The 23534-nt window shown below is 47.8% G+C and overlaps 1 protein-coding gene across 5 annotated transcripts; it reads right to left on the bottom strand.

The window, feature by feature from the left end:
- Positions 1–1417: 1417 nt before the first annotated feature.
- Positions 1418–6278, bottom strand: LOC113764517 (GTP-binding protein OBGC, chloroplastic). Of its 5 annotated transcripts, none has more exons than XM_027308434.1 (8): positions 5263–6278; positions 4326–4599; positions 3417–3702; positions 3095–3254; positions 2626–2734; positions 2293–2435; positions 2068–2142; positions 1418–1924 (listed from the first exon to the last, which is right to left on the bottom strand). In XM_027308434.1, exons 1-6 carry the CDS (start codon positions 6243–6245, stop codon positions 2355–2357), a joined length of 1893 nt encoding a protein of 630 aa, XP_027164235.1. In that variant the 5' UTR covers positions 6246–6278; the 3' UTR covers positions 1418–1924; positions 2068–2142; positions 2293–2354. The 5 variants fall into 5 exon arrangements, with proteins under 5 accessions (XP_027164235.1, XP_027164236.1, XP_027164238.1 ...); XM_027308435.1 differs by having other exon boundaries at positions 2240–2435; XM_027308437.1 differs by lacking the exon at positions 2068–2142 and having other exon boundaries at positions 1418–1898.
- Positions 6279–23534: the final 17256 nt, after the last annotated feature.

Below are 23534 nucleotides of genomic sequence, written 5' to 3' on the forward strand. Positions count from 1 at the left end.
CGTGCCCTTGACAACTGAATCAAGAGGGTTGAAGAAGCAGTAAAGATTTGTTGAGGGTTTTTGTTGTACTTGTAGTCGGGTACGTGCCGAGAGAATTGAATCACAGAACTTAAAAGGAGGCATGAAGAAGCAGTAAAGATTTTGTGATGGTGAATGAATCTTCATTCATTCTTTTCAAGTGTAGGTGAAAAGTCTTCATGGGAAACGAAGTGGTACTGAAGGAATTATTGTCAACTTTCTTCTTCTCTTCTGATCTTTTTGGATCAGATTGTCAATGAGCATTTTGCTTTTCAGAAATATGATGGGTTTTTTTTTTTTTAATGCTGTAGGAGCATTTAGGATTTAACTTCATATTTCTCAGTTTGCTAATTCAGAGGATAACAACACATTTCGGCGCTCACTCTAAACTTCAATGCTGATCCCTCCAATCCACGCATATTTAACAGAGAACTTCTCTATTAAATGCAATATATACTTGAAGAATGATATCTTAAATGAAAATGATTCGTACCCTCTACATTCCTGTTCGGATAGAGTATTATTTGAAATATTATTTAAAATAATTATCGTAGTATTTTTTTTGTGATATAATGTATGTGAGATAAAAAGATGATTGAGAGTATAAAAAGGTAAATTAGGAAATGCGCTTATCATACAAACGAAATATTATTTGACAAAATTGAGCTATCCAAACACAAATGTTTCAAATACAAGGAGAGTACCAAGATGACATAGGTAGAGCTATGGAGTCGGGAATGGCATTAGTTTTCAGGTCATTACGAATTAATAATGGGCTAACTAGTTCTTTGTATGACTTCAGGTCATTCTCGTTTTCCCGTGAATTAGTAGCCGCGTGAGCTGAACAGAATAATAATAATATCAACTGTTTTTGACCAAAAAAGAGTGGGATATGAAAGCAAGAATTAACACATTATCCGTCTTTAATTTTCAAGGACCATATTATCTTATTTTAGATATTCAGGACTCATATAAAATTTTGGAAGTATTTCAGGGAGAATTTTGAACAATTTGAAGCATTTTCACTTTGGTAGGAAAGCTGAATTGCACACGACACTGTAGTTCTTGGGGCGGCTGGATTTCCATCCCTACCGAAACATGAAATTGTAGCTGCATAATTCTTGAGGCTGGGAACCTTCATAATTCATGCAGCCAATGCGGCTTGTTGCTTCTCTTCTTTTCTTTCATTGGGCCTGTTGTTTCTTTGCTCAAATGAAATTTAGATGCTTCCCCATTCTTTGGCATCTCCATTCCAAAAAAACGAAAGGATAATATTCATCTCCCCTTTCTTATGCATCAATACTCCTTGTTACCCAAAAAAAAAAAAAAAGAAAAGACAAAAATGATGACAGTCAGCCATAGATATATCACTAAATACTTGACAAAACAAAAGCTGAAATGAGAGGAAGAAGAGTGCTTAACTATCATTTTGTTACAACAGGTATCTAGTGTGACCGATATATTGTAAATTGTTTGGAGTTACTTCAGCAGATCTTCTGAACAATTTCTAATTATCTAAGGCCAAGGTGGTGATCAAGTCAGAAAAGATGACTCGTTTAAATTATTAGAGTAAGCTGGATTATATCCAGCTGAACACGACAAACAATACAAGGAGAGACCGGCAAATCGAAATCCAGACTGGATTTTTTAAGTGCCAAACACTACATTTACAACATTGACGACTTCTCAATCTGGCCAGACCTGAATGCGAAGCTCAGAAATGAACCAAGCAATCTAGCACGAACCATGATCCACTCTTACAATGGCTTAAAAGGCGAAGTCATCAAGCTCCCTGGTAATAAAAGCATGTGCAGCAAAATCTGCCTCCGCATCAGCATACCTTTTTGTGTAAAACTCTTAAGTACATTGTAGGTTTGAATCTGTAATTTACAACTACATGATGATTCTGCATATCCAAAGATTCAACACATCAACCATTGAATACCATTGAATACAACAATTTAAGGAACCATTGAATACAACAATTTAAGGAACCATTGAATACAACAATTTAAGGAACTCAAAAGCCAACTGCTTCATTGTCTATACCACTAATATGAATGTAATCCTGCTTCTATTCGTACATGGGCAGCCACAGAAAGCATCACCTTGAGTGAACTTTAGCTGTCTCACACAAATTGATAAAAGAATCAATGAATACTGCTTTCATATTCCTCCAATCAACCATTAAAGGGAAAAGCATTAAACAGCGTGAGCTTACTATTGCCCGAAGCTACAGATGATGGCACTATTTTACAAGTGCCCCAGATTTACCTGCGACTATTCCCAGCATTTCCTAGCAATGATACAGCTTGAGTCGACGATATCAACAAAGATCATTTAACTGAATCTTCCGCCCACTTCCTCACACTTGAGGGACCAGCATTGTCAGGAGCATCGTGCCATACCAACTCCATCTGGAAGGATAGAGGAAAATATATACTTGTAAATACTTTGTTATGAAATCAAGTATGAAGAACATTTACAGATGAGGTTTATCCTCTCAATGCACTTCAACTGAATCTTATAAAAATTGAAGAAGAAAACTATAGAAATAAAAAACATGCTAAAGATGAGAAGGAAAAGGAAAAAATAATTTCAACTTACATCCCCAACAAAAACAGTGTCACCTTCCTTCACACCAAGTCTGATGAGAGACTTATTCACACCGCATGCCTCCAGAACATGTTGAAACCTTTTCGCAGAATCTATGTATCTGCAAAAGGAACAAATTGATTAATATCAAACAGCATTTTGAATGAAAACCATTATCTTGAATTATACATATCATGGCTAATGTGTATAGTAGATTCAAGATATAGCATGGGGACAGGAACTTTAGCATGCCAACAAAGAAGCACGTACTTAAATGATTAGACAAAGACATATAAAGCATTATGACATGGTAGATGTAGGTTACTTCTATCTGACTATGTGTCCTGAGGGGAGGTGGATGCCCTTGATCTGTCCAGCATGATAGTTCCAACAAAGTTTTTTTTTTGTTGTTGGGGGGGGGGGGGGGGTGGGGTGTTGGCAAACACAATGACTTGACAGTAATGACCAACAAGCTTGGTACCTCCAGTTTGTCATTTGGACAAAGCGTTGTAAACCTGATCCTGTAACATGCCATGTATTGCTATCACTATCATGGGAGATCTCAAATTCATTTATTGGAGCAGTTTGCTGCTTTTGCACCATATCAGCCACATGGTTTAAATTTACCGAACCAGTTGCACCTGAATTAGAAGGTCTAGTGGTTAGAGCATATAAAATTGCAGTGACAATCAAAAGTGTAAATTTACACAACAGGGAAACAAGAGTTCAAGGGGCAGGTTGGGTAAGCACCAATTAAGATTCTAGCAATTACTCAGAATGAGAACTTAACATGGATTTCTGACCTTCTTTACTGACTTCTCTTACTTCCTTAGCAAGTCTATGAGCAGCACATATCACTTCTTGCGTTCCTTCACTCTTCACTGCACTCATACAAAAAGGTTCAATCTCACAAGAACGTAATTTTTCTCTGAATGATATCCAATTTTCACATGCTTCTGGAAGATCCATCTTATTAAATGCAACTACATAAGGCTTTTCAGCAAGTTCAGGACTGAACATTTCCAACTCTAGACGAACTGCATCAAACTCATACTCTGGTTGCTCCGATGAGCCATCAACCATGTGCACCTAATCCACCAGAGTTATCCCAATCAGTAAATAAGAACATTTTCCTATGCACCAAAATTTAGTTAGACAAAGGTGGAGTTTTGATCTCATAGCATAATGGCAATTCAAAGAACCACCAAAGAAAAAATAGTCCAACAATCAATAACCACCTGGCAGGGAAACTAAAGATTCAAGCAGGAAGCAGACACTATACAACATTTTAATTGATGGGTAGGACAAGTGAAAGAATAAACATTTATGGCCGGCAGTTTAATCTTTGGGGCTACCAGGATTATGTGGGTGTCACTGAAGCCACACAGCCAGGAAATCTTAAGACAGATTGATGGTGGGCCCAATAATACACAGCTTGGACCTACAAATGCTAAACCTAAGTGTGGTTTATAAACAGAGAACACAGAATATGCAATTCAAGGCTCACAAAATAAGTTAAACGTGAAATATATAATGAAAACCAAATGAAGCTACACTCATCAGTTGCTCTTATTACACACAAAAAGTTGTAAGCAGCCTATCATGACTTGCTATTTTTACATGCAAAAGCATGTAAGCTACATAGCATCAGTTGCTATTATTATGTGCAAAGCTTGTAAATAATAATATTTGGGGGTCCTCCAAACAATTACCAGAACGGAACATCTTTCAGTGTGCCGAAGAAATTCATGGCCTAATCCAAAACCTCGATGTGCACCCTCAAGCAGCCCTGGCAAATCAGCCACTACCATTGTTGCATCATAATCAAATGAAACCACACCCAGATTTGGAAGCAAAGTGGTAAAGGGGTAGTTTGCAACAGCTGGCTGAGCAGCACTAATAACACTGAGAAATGTACTTTTCCCCGCATTTGGAGCTCCTACAATTCCAACATCTGCAACCAACTTTAGCTCTAATTCCAACCACCTGGTCAGGAATATTATTACTTGGAGCAATTAGATAGGTCCACAATGTGTAATAGAAAATAGAGGAAACAAAAACTGTAGTTAACCACTGTGGCCTGTCATCCAATCAAGGACATGGTTCCTGAAAGATTTGCTTTTTTCTTGGTTATCTTTATGGGCATCAGACCAGCTGTGCGCAACGCGAGAGAGAGAGAGAGAGAAACAGACTTAAATCAAGTCCACCTGTATGAATCATTTTTTCATTTGATCGATGTCATGCACTCCATGGGCTTTTCATTTGCGGCAGTGAGTTTCTTGTAAGCAGTTTTGCTAGAATTTGCATAGAGGCTGACAATGCGTTTGGCTAGTATTCAAGGAGCTATATTCAATTGCTATCCAGATAATGCTTTTGAAAGAATATCTGTTTACATTTTTCTTTGATTTCTCAAATTCTTATATTTTTCCACCTTTTGAAGTTCGTGCACATCTAAAACAGCATAGTCTTTGGCTAACACAACCTAGGTTAAACAACCATTCTGAACTCTCCATCAAAGAAACAGAGCAGACATCATATAAGATGCTGACTTAATAGATTAAAATCTTTAGAAATAGCAAAAGAACAATCATATTTTCAGCAGTGAAAGAAACAATTCAAAGAAGGAATCTGAAAGTAAGAAGCACTCACATTTCAGGACCTTTTTCTCCGTTCTCTGCAATCTTAGGCACCTTATTCATCCCAGTTTTAAATGATGCATTCCCTCTCCCACCTCTCCCTCCAGGTAACAACAATGCCCTCTGCCCTGGCTGCAATAGCTCCAATAGCACATCCCCTTGGACTCCACCTTTCCCAGCAGCCTCCTTAACAACTGTCCCAGGTGGGACCTTCACCACCACAGCCTCACCCTTTGCTCCATTCTGCTTCCTCCCATGCCCATGCCCTCCCCTTCCTGCCCTAAAATGCACACTCTGCCTAAATGGCAATAAAGAATTCATCGAACCATCCACTTCTACATACACGTTCCCTCCCCTCCCACCATCCCCGCCAGAAGGACCCCCAAGTGGCACAAACTTCTCCCTCCTAAAAGCCACAACTCCATTCCCTCCATCCCCTGCTTTTACATATATTTTCGCCCTATCAAAACACCTCATTACTGCTGGCACCCCTTTTTCTTTCTCTGTCATTCCTTCAAACACATTTTCATCCCCACCATCTCCAAAAACCAATATTTCATCATCCTCATCATCAAAATCATCACCACTTTCGTAATCTGAATCAGAACCCCCCTCATAAAGCTCAAACTTTTCGTAATCAAACCCAAATTTCCCATTTTCATCCTCACTTTTATCATCAAAATCCAATCTTTCTCCAAAACCCTTCTGTTTTTTAGGGGGCTTTAAGTCAGATAACTTCACTTCTCTAATGGGATTGTTATGAAGGGGAACAGAAAAGTCATCTTTAGGAGGAAGGGAAGTGTAGGTGGTGGCTTCACCGCCACCTTGGACTGCTGAAGACGGGGCTGGAGCATCTTTTATGTTCAGTTTTCTGTTTTGATTAGTTTTTTCCTTGGGGTTTATGGAAATATTTTGCTTGGGGGCAGGTCTGTTTCTTGCTAGTGATTGCGGGCAGAAGCAAAAAGCACTGCTAGAAGATATGGTGGGAGAAACCATTTTTAGTTATTTTTGGGTCAAGACAGAGGCTACCTGCGGAGTTTTACTAAGAGAATGAAAATGAAAAATATTTTTGGAGGGATATTTGATGAAGGAGGAGGAGTATATGTCCACGTGGCATTAAATTTTGGGCTCAGATATTTGATGAAAGAAGGCAGCTTCCCTGCCACTATGGGCTAGCCCAAATCCCTAATGATCAGTTGGGTCTCGAATTTCTAAAACTCGTGACAGATAGGGCAGTCTTGTTTTTTATTTTATTTTCTTGATTTGTTGGTCTGTTATCCACTTTGTCGGAGGGAGGGAGGGTGGTGTTGCTTGAACATTATTTTCACAACTATTATTCAAATAAATGCCAAAATTTGGCCTTCCAAGTCCAAGTGCAAAGTAGTTTTATCATTTTAAAAAGAATTTTTTTTTTGTGTAGAAATAAAAGAATTCTAACTGTGACAACACCATTTGTAATTATGTGATTTAGTCAGGTTTTTTTCCTCTTTCATAATGAACAAAACAAAACAAAACAAAAAAATTTCTTGCACTGAACAAAACTGTGGCTTCAATGTGGCCACAGCTTCTCCATAGAACAATGGGCTAACGAACGATACCATTTTTCTCTTATCTAGGCTTCCGGCCAATAACTTGACATCCAATGGCCAAGATCAAGATAAAGGGGACCTTAGATGAAATGACGAGATCAAGAAATGGAAGATTAGATCATCTTAGAATATATTGTTAGCAAGTAAAAGAAAGCGTGGTCCGTTTACAACTTGTGTCTCAACTCAAGTAGTACTAATTTCAACTCCATCACTGAGCATGGGCTTCTGAAATTATTCTGCTGTTGCCGACAGCTAGCAACAAGATCATCTTGAACGTTCAAGAGACAAAAGGAAAAAAAAAGAAAAAAAAGATATGTAATGTAAAGTGCTTCTCTTTCGACAAGAAAAGAATTTTCGATTCAAGGGACAAGAACATCTTGAAGATTCAAGAGACCAAAATTGTGCCTTTTTCGATTAAGTTAGCAGAATTTTAGCTTAAACCAGGGGAAAAAAAAGTTAGTAGAATTTTATGCACTAGCTAGAAGAAAATGGACGAGAAAAACAATTAATTGCCTGATGGTATTCCCCGGCCGGCATGCAGTTCGTTCCATAGGTTAATTTGCCATGAGTTAAGTCTAGCTTGGGGGGCTAGTTGTTAGACTGAATTAAGTACTTTGGCATCAATGTGGCCAGATTTTCTCCACGGACAAATGAGCTCCCGAATTTTATTTCTTTCTTTCTTTTTTGCCAAGATAGGTTGCTGGCCAGTGATTCCTTATCCCATTCCCAACTGAGTTATAGAATCAACCAAAAAAAAAAAAGAGTTAAACAATCAATAACTTGATGCAGGGATGGGTTTGTTGTTTGAATTTGGACCTTTTTTTTTAAGTCACAAGCAAATTAATAGGGTGGTTTGGTTTGTAAAATATATCAGTACCTCGTCATCCAGTCCAGGGATGGCTCTTCCGAAGATCATGCAAAGCCATCAAACCCTCCATACATAGCTTCCTTAATTTGGCTTTCAAACAATAACTTGATATAATATTTGCCATAACTTGATATAATAACATTTGCAATGTGAAAAATGTACATAAAATCTGGTTGCGATGAGATACAATGTGTTAAAAAATTGTTATATTTGTTCAAGAATAGTTCCTGCCTCTCTTCCTAAAGCAGTATCCAAATGCACAAAAGCAGATCAGGACAAGGAATGGAAAATAGTGTGTAACGTTCTACTGACATAGAAACTGAACAATTCAAAGTATGGACTTTGATGAGCAATGAGTGCTGGGGGATTTAGTTATCTATAAATAGAAGAGAAGCAGGCAGGCATTTTGCACATCAGGAGGACAAAACAAACTAGTACTAGTCAATGAAGATGATGATGAATCCCCCAATGTTGTCCTTCCTGGGTCTCCTTGGCTTCATCGTGATGCTGTTGGTGACTCCTCCACTAGGCGTCTCCAGCAGCGGCATGCTGTACAAAGGCCTAACAATCTCAGCTCTGAACATAACGGGCCGAGTAGCGTGCTCCACATCATCCAACCCTCCGGCCAGCGCCCCCGGGATCGGCGGCGTGTTGAATCTTACCTTCACCTGCAATGGGGGTGCCACCAAACTCGGCAGCGTTCTGACTGATCCCGAAGGGTTCTTTGATTTCCTTGCAACCTTCATCGATGGCCTTGTCACCGACGATACAACGCTGCCTTGCGTGGTCACCGTGCCACTTCCTGCAAATTCCAGCTGTTCAGTTTTTCCTCCAAAAGCAGTCCTAAGAGCTACTCTTCGCATCGTTGGTGTGACTGTTAATGCTCTTCTCGGTTTGGTTTGTGTTGTCAACATTGGCGAGTTAACCAGTGCTGCTGCTGTCAACATTTAGTCCAAAATGACCCCATGGACGTGCCTGATGATGAGTGATGACCACCACGTCTTCATTCTTCGATCAACTGATCTTGTTTTGCATCATGTCAGAAACACTATTGTATACTTTAAAATTTCGAATGCTTATTTTATGTGCATCTCGTCCAGGATGATAAATAACGTATAAATGTTCATTGAATGAAGTTTGTTGAACCAGTTTATATTTATGCGCTTCGTGCAGAATCATATATAATAGTAACATGCAGCTTCATTTCTTCAGTAAGTACCATACATATACCACCAAACACAAAACCAGTTCGCTCAAAACACTAAAACGCTATATATACAAATGCTGCTATTTTCCAGTCCAGAGTTCCTTCGTGTGCTGGATTTTTGGAAGCTGTGGTTGATGATAGTATAAGATTTGTCACTAGCTCATGGTCTGGCTTTCTGAGAACTCAGGAAAATCGGGAACTGGTACTTAGATTGGCATTATCATCTGGTGTAATAGTCTAGGAATTTCCGTATGTATGTAAGAATATGCAATTTCTCAAATCACTAAAAAGTTCACACACAACACACACACACATACACATATATATATGTATGTATGTATGTATATATGCGCACTGTAATTTCACTTGAATTGTGGCGCAGTAGCTAGATCTGTACATGAAAGTTGAAACCTGTAGTGGGGCCCAGACGCACATCGGCCCGGGCCACGAACAGCCCAGTCCGACCCACGAGCTCGTACTGGAGGTGCTGGGCTACGGTTTCAGGTCGGCCCATGCGGACGCCGCCTCTCAGGCGTAGGGGCCTGATGGGCTGCGAGGTCCGCATCCTTAGGCTTGTGTCATGGAGCCCTAGGAGTCATTCACTCCAGTAAGGACTCCTTGTCCTACCAGGAAGCTACTACCTGAGCATCTATAAATACTACACAAAAGAGAGGCACAAGGTACGCTATTCGTAGCACAATCTCTACTCTTTCACTTACAAATCTTCCTCTGACTTGATCGTCGGAGTTGCCACAGGGGACCCAGCCCCGCAGCTCGCCCGCGCGCAGGTCGGACGATTCCGCTCGCTCCCTAGGCACCCGGTCAGGTCGGACCTTCACTTCGGCAGTCGCATCAATTGGCGCCGTCTGTGGGAACACGTTACTTTTCTTCGCGAATCATGCCGAAAACAAGGTCTCAGAGGAACGCTGGTGCATCTAAGGGGAAGGAGCGAAGCGCCTCCCTAAATTCTCATCGGGATCCGACACCTGAAGGAGCAGGGGCGGGGCCTTCACGGATTCCGCCTGAACAGCTGGTGCAAACGGTGGCGGCAAACCTGCCCACCTTCGAAGCGATCGTGGACTACCTCAAAGGGCAGTCGGGAGGTCAGTTCGACAAGGAGCCTAAGGTCCAAGGAGCCGACCTGTCAGAGTCCCGAACTGGGAGCCCCAATCACGGGGCCAAGCGGGCACGTCGGGAACTCACGCGAGAGCAGGTCGAGGTCGTGGAGCCATCTCACAAGAACTCCCGAACTGAGCATCCGGAGCCCGTCCGGGGGCTCTCCCCCCGGAGGGAGCGACAACAGGTACGGGACGAGCTAGACCTGATGCTCGACCCGGAGGCGGACAGGTACATTGCTTCCCCCTACCTGGTCTTATACTTAATCGCATTTGCATAGTTTCTCACAACAAGACATATCAGTTCGGCCTTATGCCGACATAAGTGAGCTAATCCCTAAGATGAAAACAGCTTATTAGCCAAATACACTAACATTAATCAAAGTCTTGACCTTGAGACGAACTGTCGTGTGCGAGCCTAACGAAAAATCCTCAGGTTGGAATTGTGCCAAGTACGAGGGACCTCTTCCCCGCTGAGGTGAGCTAACCTGCAGTATCCAGCACGGTCTGCTTCTTTCACCACATAGGGTCCTTCCCAATTTGGACCCAGCTTACCAGTGCCCTGAAGCCGACTTACGCTGTTCTTCCTCAGGACCAGGTCCCCTGGCTTAAAAGCCAGAGGCTTTACCCTAGCATTGTAGTGTCGCGCGATCTGTCCCTTATACTTGGCCATGCGTATAGCTGCTTCTTCTCTCCTTCCTTCCAGCAAGTCCAGGTTAAGACGCAGCTCCTCTTCATTGTCCTGAGCTACGAAGTTCTGAACCCTGTTCGAAGGAACACCTATCTCCGTCGGGATCACAGCCTCTGCTCCATAGGTCAGCACGAAAGGAGTCTCCTGCGTAGCAGTTCGGGGAGTGGTTCGGTAAGCCCACAGTATGGTCGGCAGTTCGTCCAACCACCCAGTTCGGGCGGACTCCATCCGTGTCTTTAAGCCGTGCAGTATGGTCCTGTTGACGTTTTCGACCTGGCCGTTTGCCTGAGGGTGGCCTACCGAGGTGAAGTGCTGCCGGATTCCGAGCTCCGTGCACCAACCTTGAAGAGCAACGTCAGCGAACTGGCGTCCGTTGTCTGAGACCAGGACATGGGGTATACCAAATCGGCAAACGATGTTTTTCCAGAGGAACTTCTGCACCGACCTGCTGCTAATGGTGATAAGGGGCTCGGCCTCCACCCATTTGGTGAAATAGTCTACAGCCACAACCACATGCTCATAACCCCCTGGAGCTCGAGGAAATGGACCCAACAGGTCGATTCCCCATTGGAAAAAAGGCCAAGGGCTCTGAAGAGGGATCATCTCCTGAGTCGGGGCGTGATGGATCGGCGCATGCAGCTGGCAGGACTTGCACCGAGTTACCAGCTCAGTCGAATCCAAGAACATGGTCGGCCAGTAGTAACCAGACAGCATTCCTTTCTTGGCCAAAACCCTCGGGCCGACGTGGTTTCCGCAGATGCCCTCGTGCAACTCACGCAGGATGTAGTTTCCCTCCTCCGGAGTAATGCACCTCAGCCACGGGCGTAGGTAGGATTTCTTGTAAAGCACCCCATTTGAGAGCTCGTATCCCCGCGACCTGAGGAGGACCCTTCGCGCCTCCACCCGGTCTTGAGGGAGCTCTCCATTAGCTAAATACCGTACAATGGGATCCATCCATGAGCTCAGTACTTGAATAACAGACAAGTCCACCTGGTCATACGCCCGATTTCTGACGACTTCCACCAAGACTTCTTTGTTCAGCGTGCCGACCGAGGTGGAAGCTAGCTTGGACAGGGCATCCGCCCTCTTATTTTGGCTCCGAGGGACCTGCTTGAGCGCGAATACTTCAAACTGGGCCCTTAGCTCATGCACTTTGGCGACGTACCTTCTTAGGGGCTCCTCCTTAACTTCGTAGCTTCCCCCTACCTGGTTGACTATCAGCTGTGAGTCGCTGTAGACTTCTATTGACTCGGCCCCCAACTTCCGAGCTATCAACATCCCTGCGACCAGGGCCTCATATTCGGACTCGTTGTTAGAGGCCCTGAAATCAAACCTCAGGGCGTAGGCCAACTCATCCCCCAGAGGGCTAGTCAGGAGGAGCCCTGCTCCGCATCCTTCCTTGCTTGACGATCCATCTACGAACAGGGTTCAGAACTTCGTAGCTCAGGACAATGAAGAGGAGCTGCGTCTTAACCTGGACTTGCTGGAAGGAAGGAGAGAAGAAGCAGCTATACGCATGGCCAAGTATAAGGGACAGATCGCGCGACACTACAATGCTAGGGTAAAGCCTCTGGCTTTTAAGCCAGGGGACCTGGTCCTGAGGAAGAACAGCGTAAGTCGGCTTCAGGGCACTGGTAAGCTGGGTCCAAATTGGGAAGGACCCTATGTGGTGAAAGAAGCAGACCGTGCTGGATACTGCAGGTTAGCTCACCTCAGCGGGGAAGAGGTCCCTCGTACTTGGCACAATTCCAACCTGAGGATTTTTCGTTAGGCTCGCACACGACAGTTCGTCTCAAGGTCAAGACTTTGATTAATGTTAGTGTATTTGGCTAATAAGCTGTTTTCATCTTAGGGATTAGCTCACTTATGTCGGCATAAGGCCGAACTGATATGTCTTGTTGTGAGAAACTATGCAAATGCGATTAAGTATAAGACAAAAGGAAGGCTGTTCATTTCATTCAATAAAAACTGTACAATGAAGAGCAGAGCTCATACAAAACGAACTACCGATAGTTCGGGTTCTACCCTAAGCCCTATTCTAGTTTTCACCCTTCTCCTCCTCCTGCTCGGATTCAGGAGTGGTCACTGGCAGCAGGGGGTCGGCAACCAGGTCGACCAGCTTCCGCCCGTGCGTATAGCCCTCCACCAGGCGGTCGAGCTGCTCCACAGCTAGGGGATTGTAGCTGGGAAAGTTTCCCAGGTCAAACCCGGGTAGCCCTAGCCCCTGCACTTCCTGCAGGGCCTGGGAATACCCGTGCTGCAGAACGGGGGTATTTAGGATGGCCAGGTCGCCCCTGAACTCCTCGGACCTAAGGAAGGTCCGCACACCCTCCTGGCTTCCCTCAGCCCTAGCTGCCTCTGCCTGAGCAGACAACCCAGCTGCCTTTTGCTGTTCCTCTTTCAGCTGGGAGGACAGCTCGGCGTTCTTCTTCAGTTCTAGCTCGAAGTTTGTGTGGACTTGCGCGAGCTGTTTCTTCAGGCCTTCAGCTTCGGCCATTGCTGCTTCGTTCTGGCTGAGCAGTTTCTCATTTGCCGCCTTTGTTTCATTCAGCAGGGGAAGCAGGCTCTCGTAGCGCTTGGCCAGCTCGGCCCCAACCAGGTTCACTTGCGCCATTCCCGTATAGAAGTAGTTGAGGAGGTCGGATGACTCCATGGCCTTGGTCAAGTTGTAGTCCCGTGGGAGGATGGCCCCGTGAGCAAGCTCCCGTGCCACCTCGGGGAACTGAGCTCGGTCATTTATGGATAGCTTCCACTGGGGGCAGAAGTGCATGGGGTGCTGGTGCGTCGTCAGCCGAGTCTGGAGGTCGAAGAGCAGGGAGCTCTGGCGTTGCCACAGGTTAGGGGGAGCTTCAGCTCGGGCTTGCTCTTCAGCGGTGCTCACGCCGTAGTGGCCGCCGTGGGCGGGCTCGGGTGTGGACCTTTCCTCCCGAGCTGGGGACGAGGGCGTCTCCACCCTGGCCCTCTTAGCAGTGGTCTTCTTTTTCTTCTTCTTTCCGGCCTCAACCGCCTTGGAGGATTGGGCGGGAGCTGGCTGAGGTATGGGAGCTGGCACTGAGCTGGCTGGGATAGCCAACGGATCCTGAGTGGTAGCTCCCGGGGTGCTGGTACCACCGATGGATAGAAGTGAGGAAAATCTCTTCACTGCACATGAAGAAGATCAGAAGGTCAGCAGATGCATAACAAAAAAAAAAAAAGAGATGAAAGACTGAGGTCCAGGTCGATTACGGGCTGTCAGCTCGTCCGGCGATAGAGATTTGTTTTCAGGCGAGGGATCTGAGGGATTAGCTCGGATCAGCCCCGCCGCCCAAAGCTGGGCATTGCTGAACTCTTTCACCTCCAGCTTCTCGTCCGAGCTGAGTAGCCGGTTGAGCTCGTTCACAGGGAGCGGGGACGGAAGTGGATCTGAGACCTGAGTCTCCGCCCTCCAGGTCAGGGGGGGGAAGCCCAGGTTCTTCACAAAGAAGAAGTAACGCTTCCAGTCTTTAATTGAGGAAGGTGCTCCCGTGAACAGTTCACGGGTGGGGGATTTTGCTCCACTTCTGCGGGCAAAGTAGAACCACCCAGGCACCTTCCCGCTGACCTTCATCTGGAAGAAGGCTCGGAACAGGTCGTGAGAAAATGGGATTTCTAAGGCACGACATAGGATAAAGAAACCTACGATGGAGCGGACGCCATTGGGAATGACCTGGGTTATGCGGATGCCCCAGAAAGTGAGGATAAAGAAAAAGAAATCAGGGATAGGCAAGCGAAGGCCAGCCGTCAGCTGGTCCCTGTAGATCGCCACGAACCCGGGAGGAGGTCGGCTGGCGACCTCTCCTGGGTGGGCAGCCCTAGGTTCAAAATGGGCTGGGATTTCGTACTTTTCTACCAGCACGTCTACGTCCTTTTGCTCCAGGGCTGGGGGGATAGTGTCGACCTCTCCGAAGTCGCCACTAGGTCCTCCCGAGGTCCCTGCTGCCGTCTGGATCGGAGCTGCCTGTTCAGCAACTCCAACTAGGGGCTGGGCAGGTCGCTCCACTGGGCTCATGTCTCTAACAGGAGGTTGGACGGAAGAAGGCGCGGGCATTGGCCCAAATGAAATTGAAGGGGAAGAACTAAAGGAATCGGAGGAGCTGCTATCTAAGAGTATGGGGCTAGACGTCCTATGCCTAGGGGCTGAGCTGGTGACGTCAGAACTATCAGAACTGTAAGAAGACATAAAAAGGAAAAGGGGAACTTACTGATGGGAGGAGATCGGATGGAAGGCTGATCTGAGGATAGCGCGAACTGACTCTGGACTCCTAAAGCTGGGCGATCCGATGAGCTCTCGGAGGAAAGAAAGTGAAACAGCGAACCTAACGAAAGGAGGGGAGGAGCGAACTGACAAAATGAAGGAAGGGGTGTGAAAATGACGCCCAAGAAGCCTATTTATAGACAACTCACAAGGCGGGAAGAGGAAGGGACGTGCATTTATTTGAACCATTATGGGGAACCGTTCCTAACCGTCGTAGCTGGCGGACGTGACGATCGAGGTGACTGACGCGAACCGACGCGACGGTTGCGTGCACCGCTCTTAGACAGGGGCCCCACACCGAGCGGACGCGATGCCAGAAAGACGGCTAGACTCACGCGCACGATCGATGACTCTAGACTAGAGGGGGGGCTAGTGTAGTGGGGCCCAGACGCACATCGGCCCGGGCCACGAACAGCCCAGTCCGACCCACGAGCTCGTACTGGAGGTGCTGGGCTACGGTTTCAGGTCGGCCCATGCGGACGCCGCCTCTCAGGCGTAGGGGCCTGATGGGCTGCGAGGTCCGCATCCTTAGGCTTGTGTCATGGAGCCCTAGGAGTCATTCACTCCAGTAAGGACTCCTTGTCCTACCAGGAAGCTACTACCTGAGCATCTATAAATACTACACAAAAGAGAGGCACAAGGTACGCTATTCATAGCACAATCTCTACTCTTTCACTTACAAATCTTCCTCTGACTTGATCGTCGGAGTTGCCACAGGGGACCCAGCCCCGCAGCTCGCCCGCGCGCAGGTCGGACGATTCCGCTCGCTCCCTAGGCACCCGGTCAGGTCGGACCTTCACTTCGGCAGTCGCATCAATTGGCGCCGTCTGTGGGAACACGTTACTTTTCTTCGCGAATCATGCCGAAAACAAGGTCTCAGAGGAACGCTGGTGCATCTAAGGGGAAGGAGCGAAGCGCCTCCCTAAATTCTCATCGGGATCCGACACCTGAAGGAGCAGGGGCGGGGCCTTCACGGATTCCGCCTGAACAGCTGGTGCAAACGGTGGCGGCAAACCTGCCCACCTTCGAAGCGATCGTGGACTACCTCAAAGGGCAGTCGGGAGGTCAGTTCGACAAGGAGCCTAAGGTCCAAGGAGCCGACCTGTCAGAGTCCCGAACTGGGAGCCCCAATCACGGGGCCAAGCGGGCACGTCGGGAACTCACGCGAGAGCAGGTCGAGGTCGTGGAGCCATCTCACAAGAACTCCCGAACTGAGCATCCGGAGCCCGTCCGGGGGCTCTCCCCCCGGAGGGAGCGACAACAGGTACGGGACGAGCTAGACCTGATGCTCGACCCGGAGGCGGACAGGTACATTGCTTCCCCCTACCTGGTCTTATACTTAATCGCATTTGCATAGTTTCTCACAACAAGACATATCAGTTCGGCCTTATGCCGACATAAGTGAGCTAATCCCTAAGATGAAAACAGCTTATTAGCCAAATACACTAACATTAATCAAAGTCTTGACCTTGAGACGAACTGTCGTGTGCGAGCCTAACGAAAAATCCTCAGGTTGGAATTGTGCCAAGTACGAGGGACCTCTTCCCCGCTGAGGTGAGCTAACCTGCAGTATCCAGCACGGTCTGCTTCTTTCACCACATAGGGTCCTTCCCAATTTGGACCCAGCTTACCAGTGCCCTGAAGCCGACTTACGCTGTTCTTCCTCAGGACCAGGTCCCCTGGCTTAAAAGCCAGAGGCTTTACCCTAGCATTGTAGTGTCGCGCGATCTGTCCCTTATACTTGGCCATGCGTATAGCTGCTTCTTCTCTCCTTCCTTCCAGCAAGTCCAGGTTAAGACGCAGCTCCTCTTCATTGTCCTGAGCTACGAAGTTCTGAACCCTGTTCGAAGGAACACCTATCTCCGTCGGGATCACAGCCTCTGCTCCATAGGTCAGCACGAAAGGAGTCTCCTGCGTAGCAGTTCGGGGAGTGGTTCGGTAAGCCCACAGTATGGTCGGCAGTTCGTCCAACCACCCAGTTCGGGCGGACTCCATCCGTGTCTTTAAGCCGTGCAGTATGGTCCTGTTGACGTTTTCGACCTGGCCGTTTGCCTGAGGGTGGCCTACCGAGGTGAAGTGCTGCCGGATTCCGAGCTCCGTGCACCAACCTTGAAGAGCAACGTCAGCGAACTGGCGTCCGTTGTCTGAGACCAGGACATGGGGTATACCAAATCGGCAAACGATGTTTTTCCAGAGGAACTTCTGCACCGACCTGCTGCTAATGGTGATAAGGGGCTCGGCCTCCACCCATTTGGTGAAATAGTCTACAGCCACAACCACATGCTCATAACCCCCTGGAGCTCGAGGAAATGGACCCAACAGGTCGATTCCCCATTGGAAAAAAGGCCAAGGGCTCTGAAGAGGGATCATCTCCTGAGTCGGGGCGTGATGGATCGGCGCATGCAGCTGGCAGGACTTGCACCGAGTTACCAGCTCAGTCGAATCCAAGAACATGGTCGGCCAGTAGTAACCAGACAGCATTCCTTTCTTGGCCAAAACCCTCGGGCCGACGTGGTTTCCGCAGATGCCCTCGTGCAACTCACGCAGGATGTAGTTTCCCTCCTCCGGAGTAATGCACCTCAGCCACGGGCGTAGGTAGGATTTCTTGTAAAGCACCCCATTTGAGAGCTCGTATCCCCGCGACCTGAGGAGGACCCTTCGCGCCTCCACCCGGTCTTGAGGGAGCTCTCCATTAGCTAAATACCGTACAATGGGATCCATCCATGAGCTCAGTACTTGAATAACAGACAAGTCCACCTGGTCATACGCCCGATTTCTGACGACTTCCACCAAGACTTCTTTGTTCAGCGTGCCGACCGAGGTGGAAGCTAGCTTGGACAGGGCATCCGCCCTCTTATTTTGGCTCCGAGGGACCTGCTTGAGCGCGAATACTTCAAACTGGGCCCTTAGCTCATGCACTTTGGCGACGTACCTTCTTAGGGGCTCCTCCTTAACTTCGTAGCTTCCCCCTACCTGGTTGACTATCAGCTGTGAGTCGCTGTAGACTTCTATTGACTCGGCCCCCAACTTCCGAGCTATCAACATCCCTGCGACCAGGGCCTCATATTCGGACTCGTTGTTAGAGGCCCTGAAATCAAACCTCAGGGCGTAGGCCAACTCATCCCCCAGAGGGCTAGTCAGGAGGAGCCCTGCTCCGCATCCTTCCTTGCTTGACGATCCATCTACGAACAGGGTTCAGAACTTCGTAGCTCAGGACAATGAAGAGGAGCTGCGTCTTAACCTGGACTTGCTGGAAGGAAGGAGAGAAGAAGCAGCTATACGCATGGCCAAGTATAAGGGACAGATCGCGCGACACTACAATGCTAGGGTAAAGCCTCTGGCTTTTAAGCCAGGGGACCTGGTCCTGAGGAAGAACAGCGTAAGTCGGCTTCAGGGCACTGGTAAGCTGGGTCCAAATTGGGAAGGACCCTATGTGGTGAAAGAAGCAGACCGTGCTGGATACTGCAGGTTAGCTCACCTCAGCGGGGAAGAGGTCCCTCGTACTTGGCACAATTCCAACCTGAGGATTTTTCGTTAGGCTCGCACACGACAGTTCGTCTCAAGGTCAAGACTTTGATTAATGTTAGTGTATTTGGCTAATAAGCTGTTTTCATCTTAGGGATTAGCTCACTTATGTCGGCATAAGGCCGAACTGATATGTCTTGTTGTGAGAAACTATGCAAATGCGATTAAGTATAAGACAAAAGGAAGGCTGTTCATTTCATTCAATAAAAACTGTACAATGAAGAGCAGAGCTCATACAAAACGAACTACCGATAGTTCGGGTTCTACCCTAAGCCCTATTCTAGTTTTCACCCTTCTCCTCCTCCTGCTCGGATTCAGGAGTGGTCACTGGCAGCAGGGGGTCGGCAACCAGGTCGACCAGCTTCCGCCCGTGCGTATAGCCCTCCACCAGGCGGTCGAGCTGCTCCACAGCTAGGGGATTGTAGCTGGGAAAGTTTCCCAGGTCAAACCCGGGTAGCCCTAGCCCCTGCACTTCCTGCAGGGCCTGGGAATACCCGTGCTGCAGAACGGGGGTATTTAGGATGGCCAGGTCGCCCCTGAACTCCTCGGACCTAAGGAAGGTCCGCACACCCTCCTGGCTTCCCTCAGCCCTAGCTGCCTCTGCCTGAGCAGACAACCCAGCTGCCTTTTGCTGTTCCTCTTTCAGCTGGGAGGACAGCTCGGCGTTCTTCTTCAGTTCTAGCTCGAAGTTTGTGTGGACTTGCGCGAGCTGTTTCTTCAGGCCTTCAGCTTCGGCCATTGCTGCTTCGTTCTGGCTGAGCAGTTTCTCATTTGCCGCCTTTGTTTCATTCAGCAGGGGAAGCAGGCTCTCGTAGCGCTTGGCCAGCTCGGCCCCAACCAGGTTCACTTGCGCCATTCCCGTATAGAAGTAGTTGAGGAGGTCGGATGACTCCATGGCCTTGGTCAAGTTGTAGTCCCGTGGGAGGATGGCCCCGTGAGCAAGCTCCCGTGCCACCTCGGGGAACTGAGCTCGGTCATTTATGGATAGCTTCCACTGGGGGCAGAAGTGCATGGGGTGCTGGTGCGTCGTCAGCCGAGTCTGGAGGTCGAAGAGCAGGGAGCTCTGGCGTTGCCACAGGTTAGGGGGAGCTTCAGCTCGGGCTTGCTCTTCAGCGGTGCTCACGCCGTAGTGGCCGCCGTGGGCGGGCTCGGGTGTGGACCTTTCCTCCCGAGCTGGGGACGAGGGCGTCTCCACCCTGGCCCTCTTAGCAGTGGTCTTCTTTTTCTTCTTCTTTCCGGCCTCAACCGCCTTGGAGGATTGGGCGGGAGCTGGCTGAGGTATGGGAGCTGGCACTGAGCTGGCTGGGATAGCCAACGGATCCTGAGTGGTAGCTCCCGGGGTGCTGGTACCACCGATGGATAGAAGTGAGGAAAATCTCTTCACTGCACATGAAGAAGATCAGAAGGTCAGCAGATGCATAACAAAAAAAAAAAAAGAGATGAAAGACTGAGGTCCAGGTCGATTACGGGCTGTCAGCTCGTCCGGCGATAGAGATTTGTTTTCAGGCGAGGGATCTGAGGGATTAGCTCGGATCAGCCCCGCCGCCCAAAGCTGGGCATTGCTGAACTCTTTCACCTCCAGCTTCTCGTCCGAGCTGAGTAGCCGGTTGAGCTCGTTCACAGGGAGCGGGGACGGAAGTGGATCTGAGACCTGAGTCTCCGCCCTCCAGGTCAGGGGGGGGAAGCCCAGGTTCTTCACAAAGAAGAAGTAACGCTTCCAGTCTTTAATTGAGGAAGGTGCTCCCGTGAACAGTTCACGGGTGGGGGATTTTGCTCCACTTCTGCGGGCAAAGTAGAACCACCCAGGCACCTTCCCGCTGACCTTCATCTGGAAGAAGGCTCGGAACAGGTCGTGAGAAAATGGGATTTCTAAGGCACGACATAGGATAAAGAAACCTACGATGGAGCGGACGCCATTGGGAATGACCTGGGTTATGCGGATGCCCCAGAAAGTGAGGATAAAGAAAAAGAAATCAGGGATAGGCAAGCGAAGGCCAGCCGTCAGCTGGTCCCTGTAGATCGCCACGAACCCGGGAGGAGGTCGGCTGGCGACCTCTCCTGGGTGGGCAGCCCTAGGTTCAAAATGGGCTGGGATTTCGTACTTTTCTACCAGCACGTCTACGTCCTTTTGCTCCAGGGCTGGGGGGATAGTGTCGACCTCTCCGAAGTCGCCACTAGGTCTTCCCGAGGTCCCTGCTGCCGTCTGGATCGGAGCTGCCTGTTCAGCAACTCCAACTAGGGGCTGGGCAGGTCGCTCCACTGGGCTCATGTCTCTAACAGGAGGTTGGACGGAAGAAGGCGCGGGCATTGGCCCAAATGAAATTGAAGGGGAAGAACTAAAGGAATCGGAGGAGCTGCTATCTAAGAGTATGGGGCTAGACGTCCTATGCCTAGGGGCTGAGCTGGTGACGTCAGAACTATCAGAACTGTAAGAAGACATAAAAAGGAAAAGGGGAACTTACTGATGGGAGGAGATCGGATGGAAGGCTGATCTGAGGATAGCGCGAACTGACTCTGGACTCCTAAAGCTGGGCGATCCGATGAGCTCTCGGAGGAAAGAAAGTGAAACAGCGAACCTAACGAAAGGAGGGGAGGAGCGAACTGACAAAATGAAGGAAGGGGTGTGAAAATGACGCCCAAGAAGCCTATTTATAGACAACTCACAAGGCGGGAAGAGGAAGGGACGTGCATTTATTTGAACCATTATGGGGAACCGTTCCTAACCGTCGTAGCTGGCGGACGTGACGATCGAGGTGACTGACGCGAACCGACGCGACGGTTGCGTGCACCGCTCTTAGACAGGGGCCCCACACCGAGCGGACGCGATGCCAGAAAGACGGCTAGACTCACGCGCACGATCGATGACTCTAGACTAGAGGGGGGGCTAGTGTAGTGGGGCCCAGACGCACATCGGCCCGGGCCACGAACAGCCCAGTCCGACCCACGAGCTCGTACTGGAGGTGCTGGGCTACGGTTTCAGGTCGGCCCATGCGGACGCCGCCTCTCAGGCGTAGGGGCCTGATGGGCTGCGAGGTCCGCATCCTTAGGCTTGTGTCATGGAGCCCTAGGAGTCATTCACTCCAGTAAGGACTCCTTGTCCTACCAGGAAGCTACTACCTGAGCATCTATAAATACTACACAAAAGAGAGGCACAAGGTACGCTATTCGTAGCACAATCTCTACTCTTTCACTTACAAATCTTCCTCTGACTTGATCGTCGGAGTTGCCACAGGGGACCCAGCCCCGCAGCTCGCCCGCGCGCAGGTCGGACGATTCCGCTCGCTCCCTAGGCACCCGGTCAGGTCGGACCTTCACTTCGGCAGTCGCATCAAAACCCTTTTATTGTAATTTATGAAACTGGTGATAGAGAATTAGAGTTTTAACTTTTAACTAGACTCAAAGTATCTCCACCATGTATCTAGAGTAGCTTCTTTTAGCATGCAACACTATACAGTTGCCTAGGGGACTAGAGTCTTACCAAGAAAAAAGCGAACTTTCGTCATTAGTGTAGAGGATTGCCAATTAATTCCTCCCTCCCCACCAACAAACATGGAAGAAAAATCCCATACAATGTGATTATAGAAGCCTAGATTTTGCGTAACTTAATGTGTTTGATCTCTTCTAAAACTCTTCGAAGGAAGCATATATGAATAAAGGCCAAACACCATACTATTGCCTAGCTATCGCTCTTATATATCTCCCTTCCTAATTCCTTGCATGCAGTATCGCTCTTATAAGACGAGCATGAACGGAGAAACAAGTGATGTTAAAAATCGTGATGATACCAAAAGGATCCGTCGTCAAATCATCAAATGTTCAGAAGAGGCAGTAAGATATCTATGGCAATAAGATATATCATGTCATAGAGTAAAAACACAAATTCGAAGGACTGGCAGGATATGTACATCAGCAAACTTGTTCCTCCCAAGCAAAATGAACACAAACTAGTTAGTTCCTAAACAATGTTAGCATCTAAACATAGCGCTAAACACAAAATTCCAGACACAAGCACTTAACAAGCCAAATTTTATCCAAAAATCCTTCCACAGGCCTGTCAACTGCATGGCTGCGAAAGAAAAGACTCCATATATGCCCCAGTGAGCCCAACTGTTTGAACATGTTCGAATGCCCGGTCAATACCTTACAATCCCCTGAAGATGCTGCTCCAGCTGCAGCCATCACCCCATCACCATCTGTTTGTGATAACTCTACAACCATCGAGCAAACTGGATTTACGGACCCCAAGTCCTGGATATACTTCTTCCCCATTTTCTTCAGACCCACATTACCCAAAACATGAACAAGAGAATCAGGAAGACAACCCGGCTGTCACATCCTTCAGCACTGAAAGCGCCAACGCGTTGTCAACAGCAATGGACACAGAGTCAAAAGTGGCATTCAGGAATTCTTGACGGCTCTCCCCTTGATGAAATACAGGAACGATGGTCACCCAAAGCGGGTTCTGGTGGAAATGAGCAACCGTCACCAGATTAGTGTAGTCCAGTGCATGATTCTCAGACGGGTTCGCGATTTTCAATTTGATAACCCACACTGCTGTGATATTATAGGCTGTAGAGATAATGTACGGGCTGGAAACCAAATCAAACTTGACCGGATCAGCACTGTCTGAGTAGATGGCGTACTAGGGGACGATAACAAAGCCTGGTACGATAATTGATGCTAATGCCAGAAAGGAGTGTCGCAGCACCAAGAATCCCACGCAGCCCAGAGAAACCAAGGTTGCAGACATGGAGACGGGGCTCAAGTTTCTTGGCATCAGCAAGAGCAGCAGTTTCTTGATCAGTTTTTTTAGTTCCGTCTTGGTTCGACTTGATGTGTACTGTTTCTTGTAATTATGCTTAAAATTTTGAGAGCTAAACTTCAGATATAAACTTTCTATTTAAGTGATTCTTCCCCCACCTTCTTGATGACTCAATTCGGTAAGCTTTTAAGTTAGACACGAAATATTTTATCAATCAAATTGTGCCATTTGTCAACATTTATCTAATGTTAACAC

Source organism: Coffea eugenioides, chromosome 3, assembly GCF_003713205.1.
Source record: "Coffea eugenioides isolate CCC68of chromosome 3, Ceug_1.0, whole genome shotgun sequence".
In the NCBI taxonomy this organism is placed as follows: Eukaryota; Viridiplantae; Streptophyta; class Magnoliopsida; order Gentianales; family Rubiaceae; genus Coffea; species Coffea eugenioides.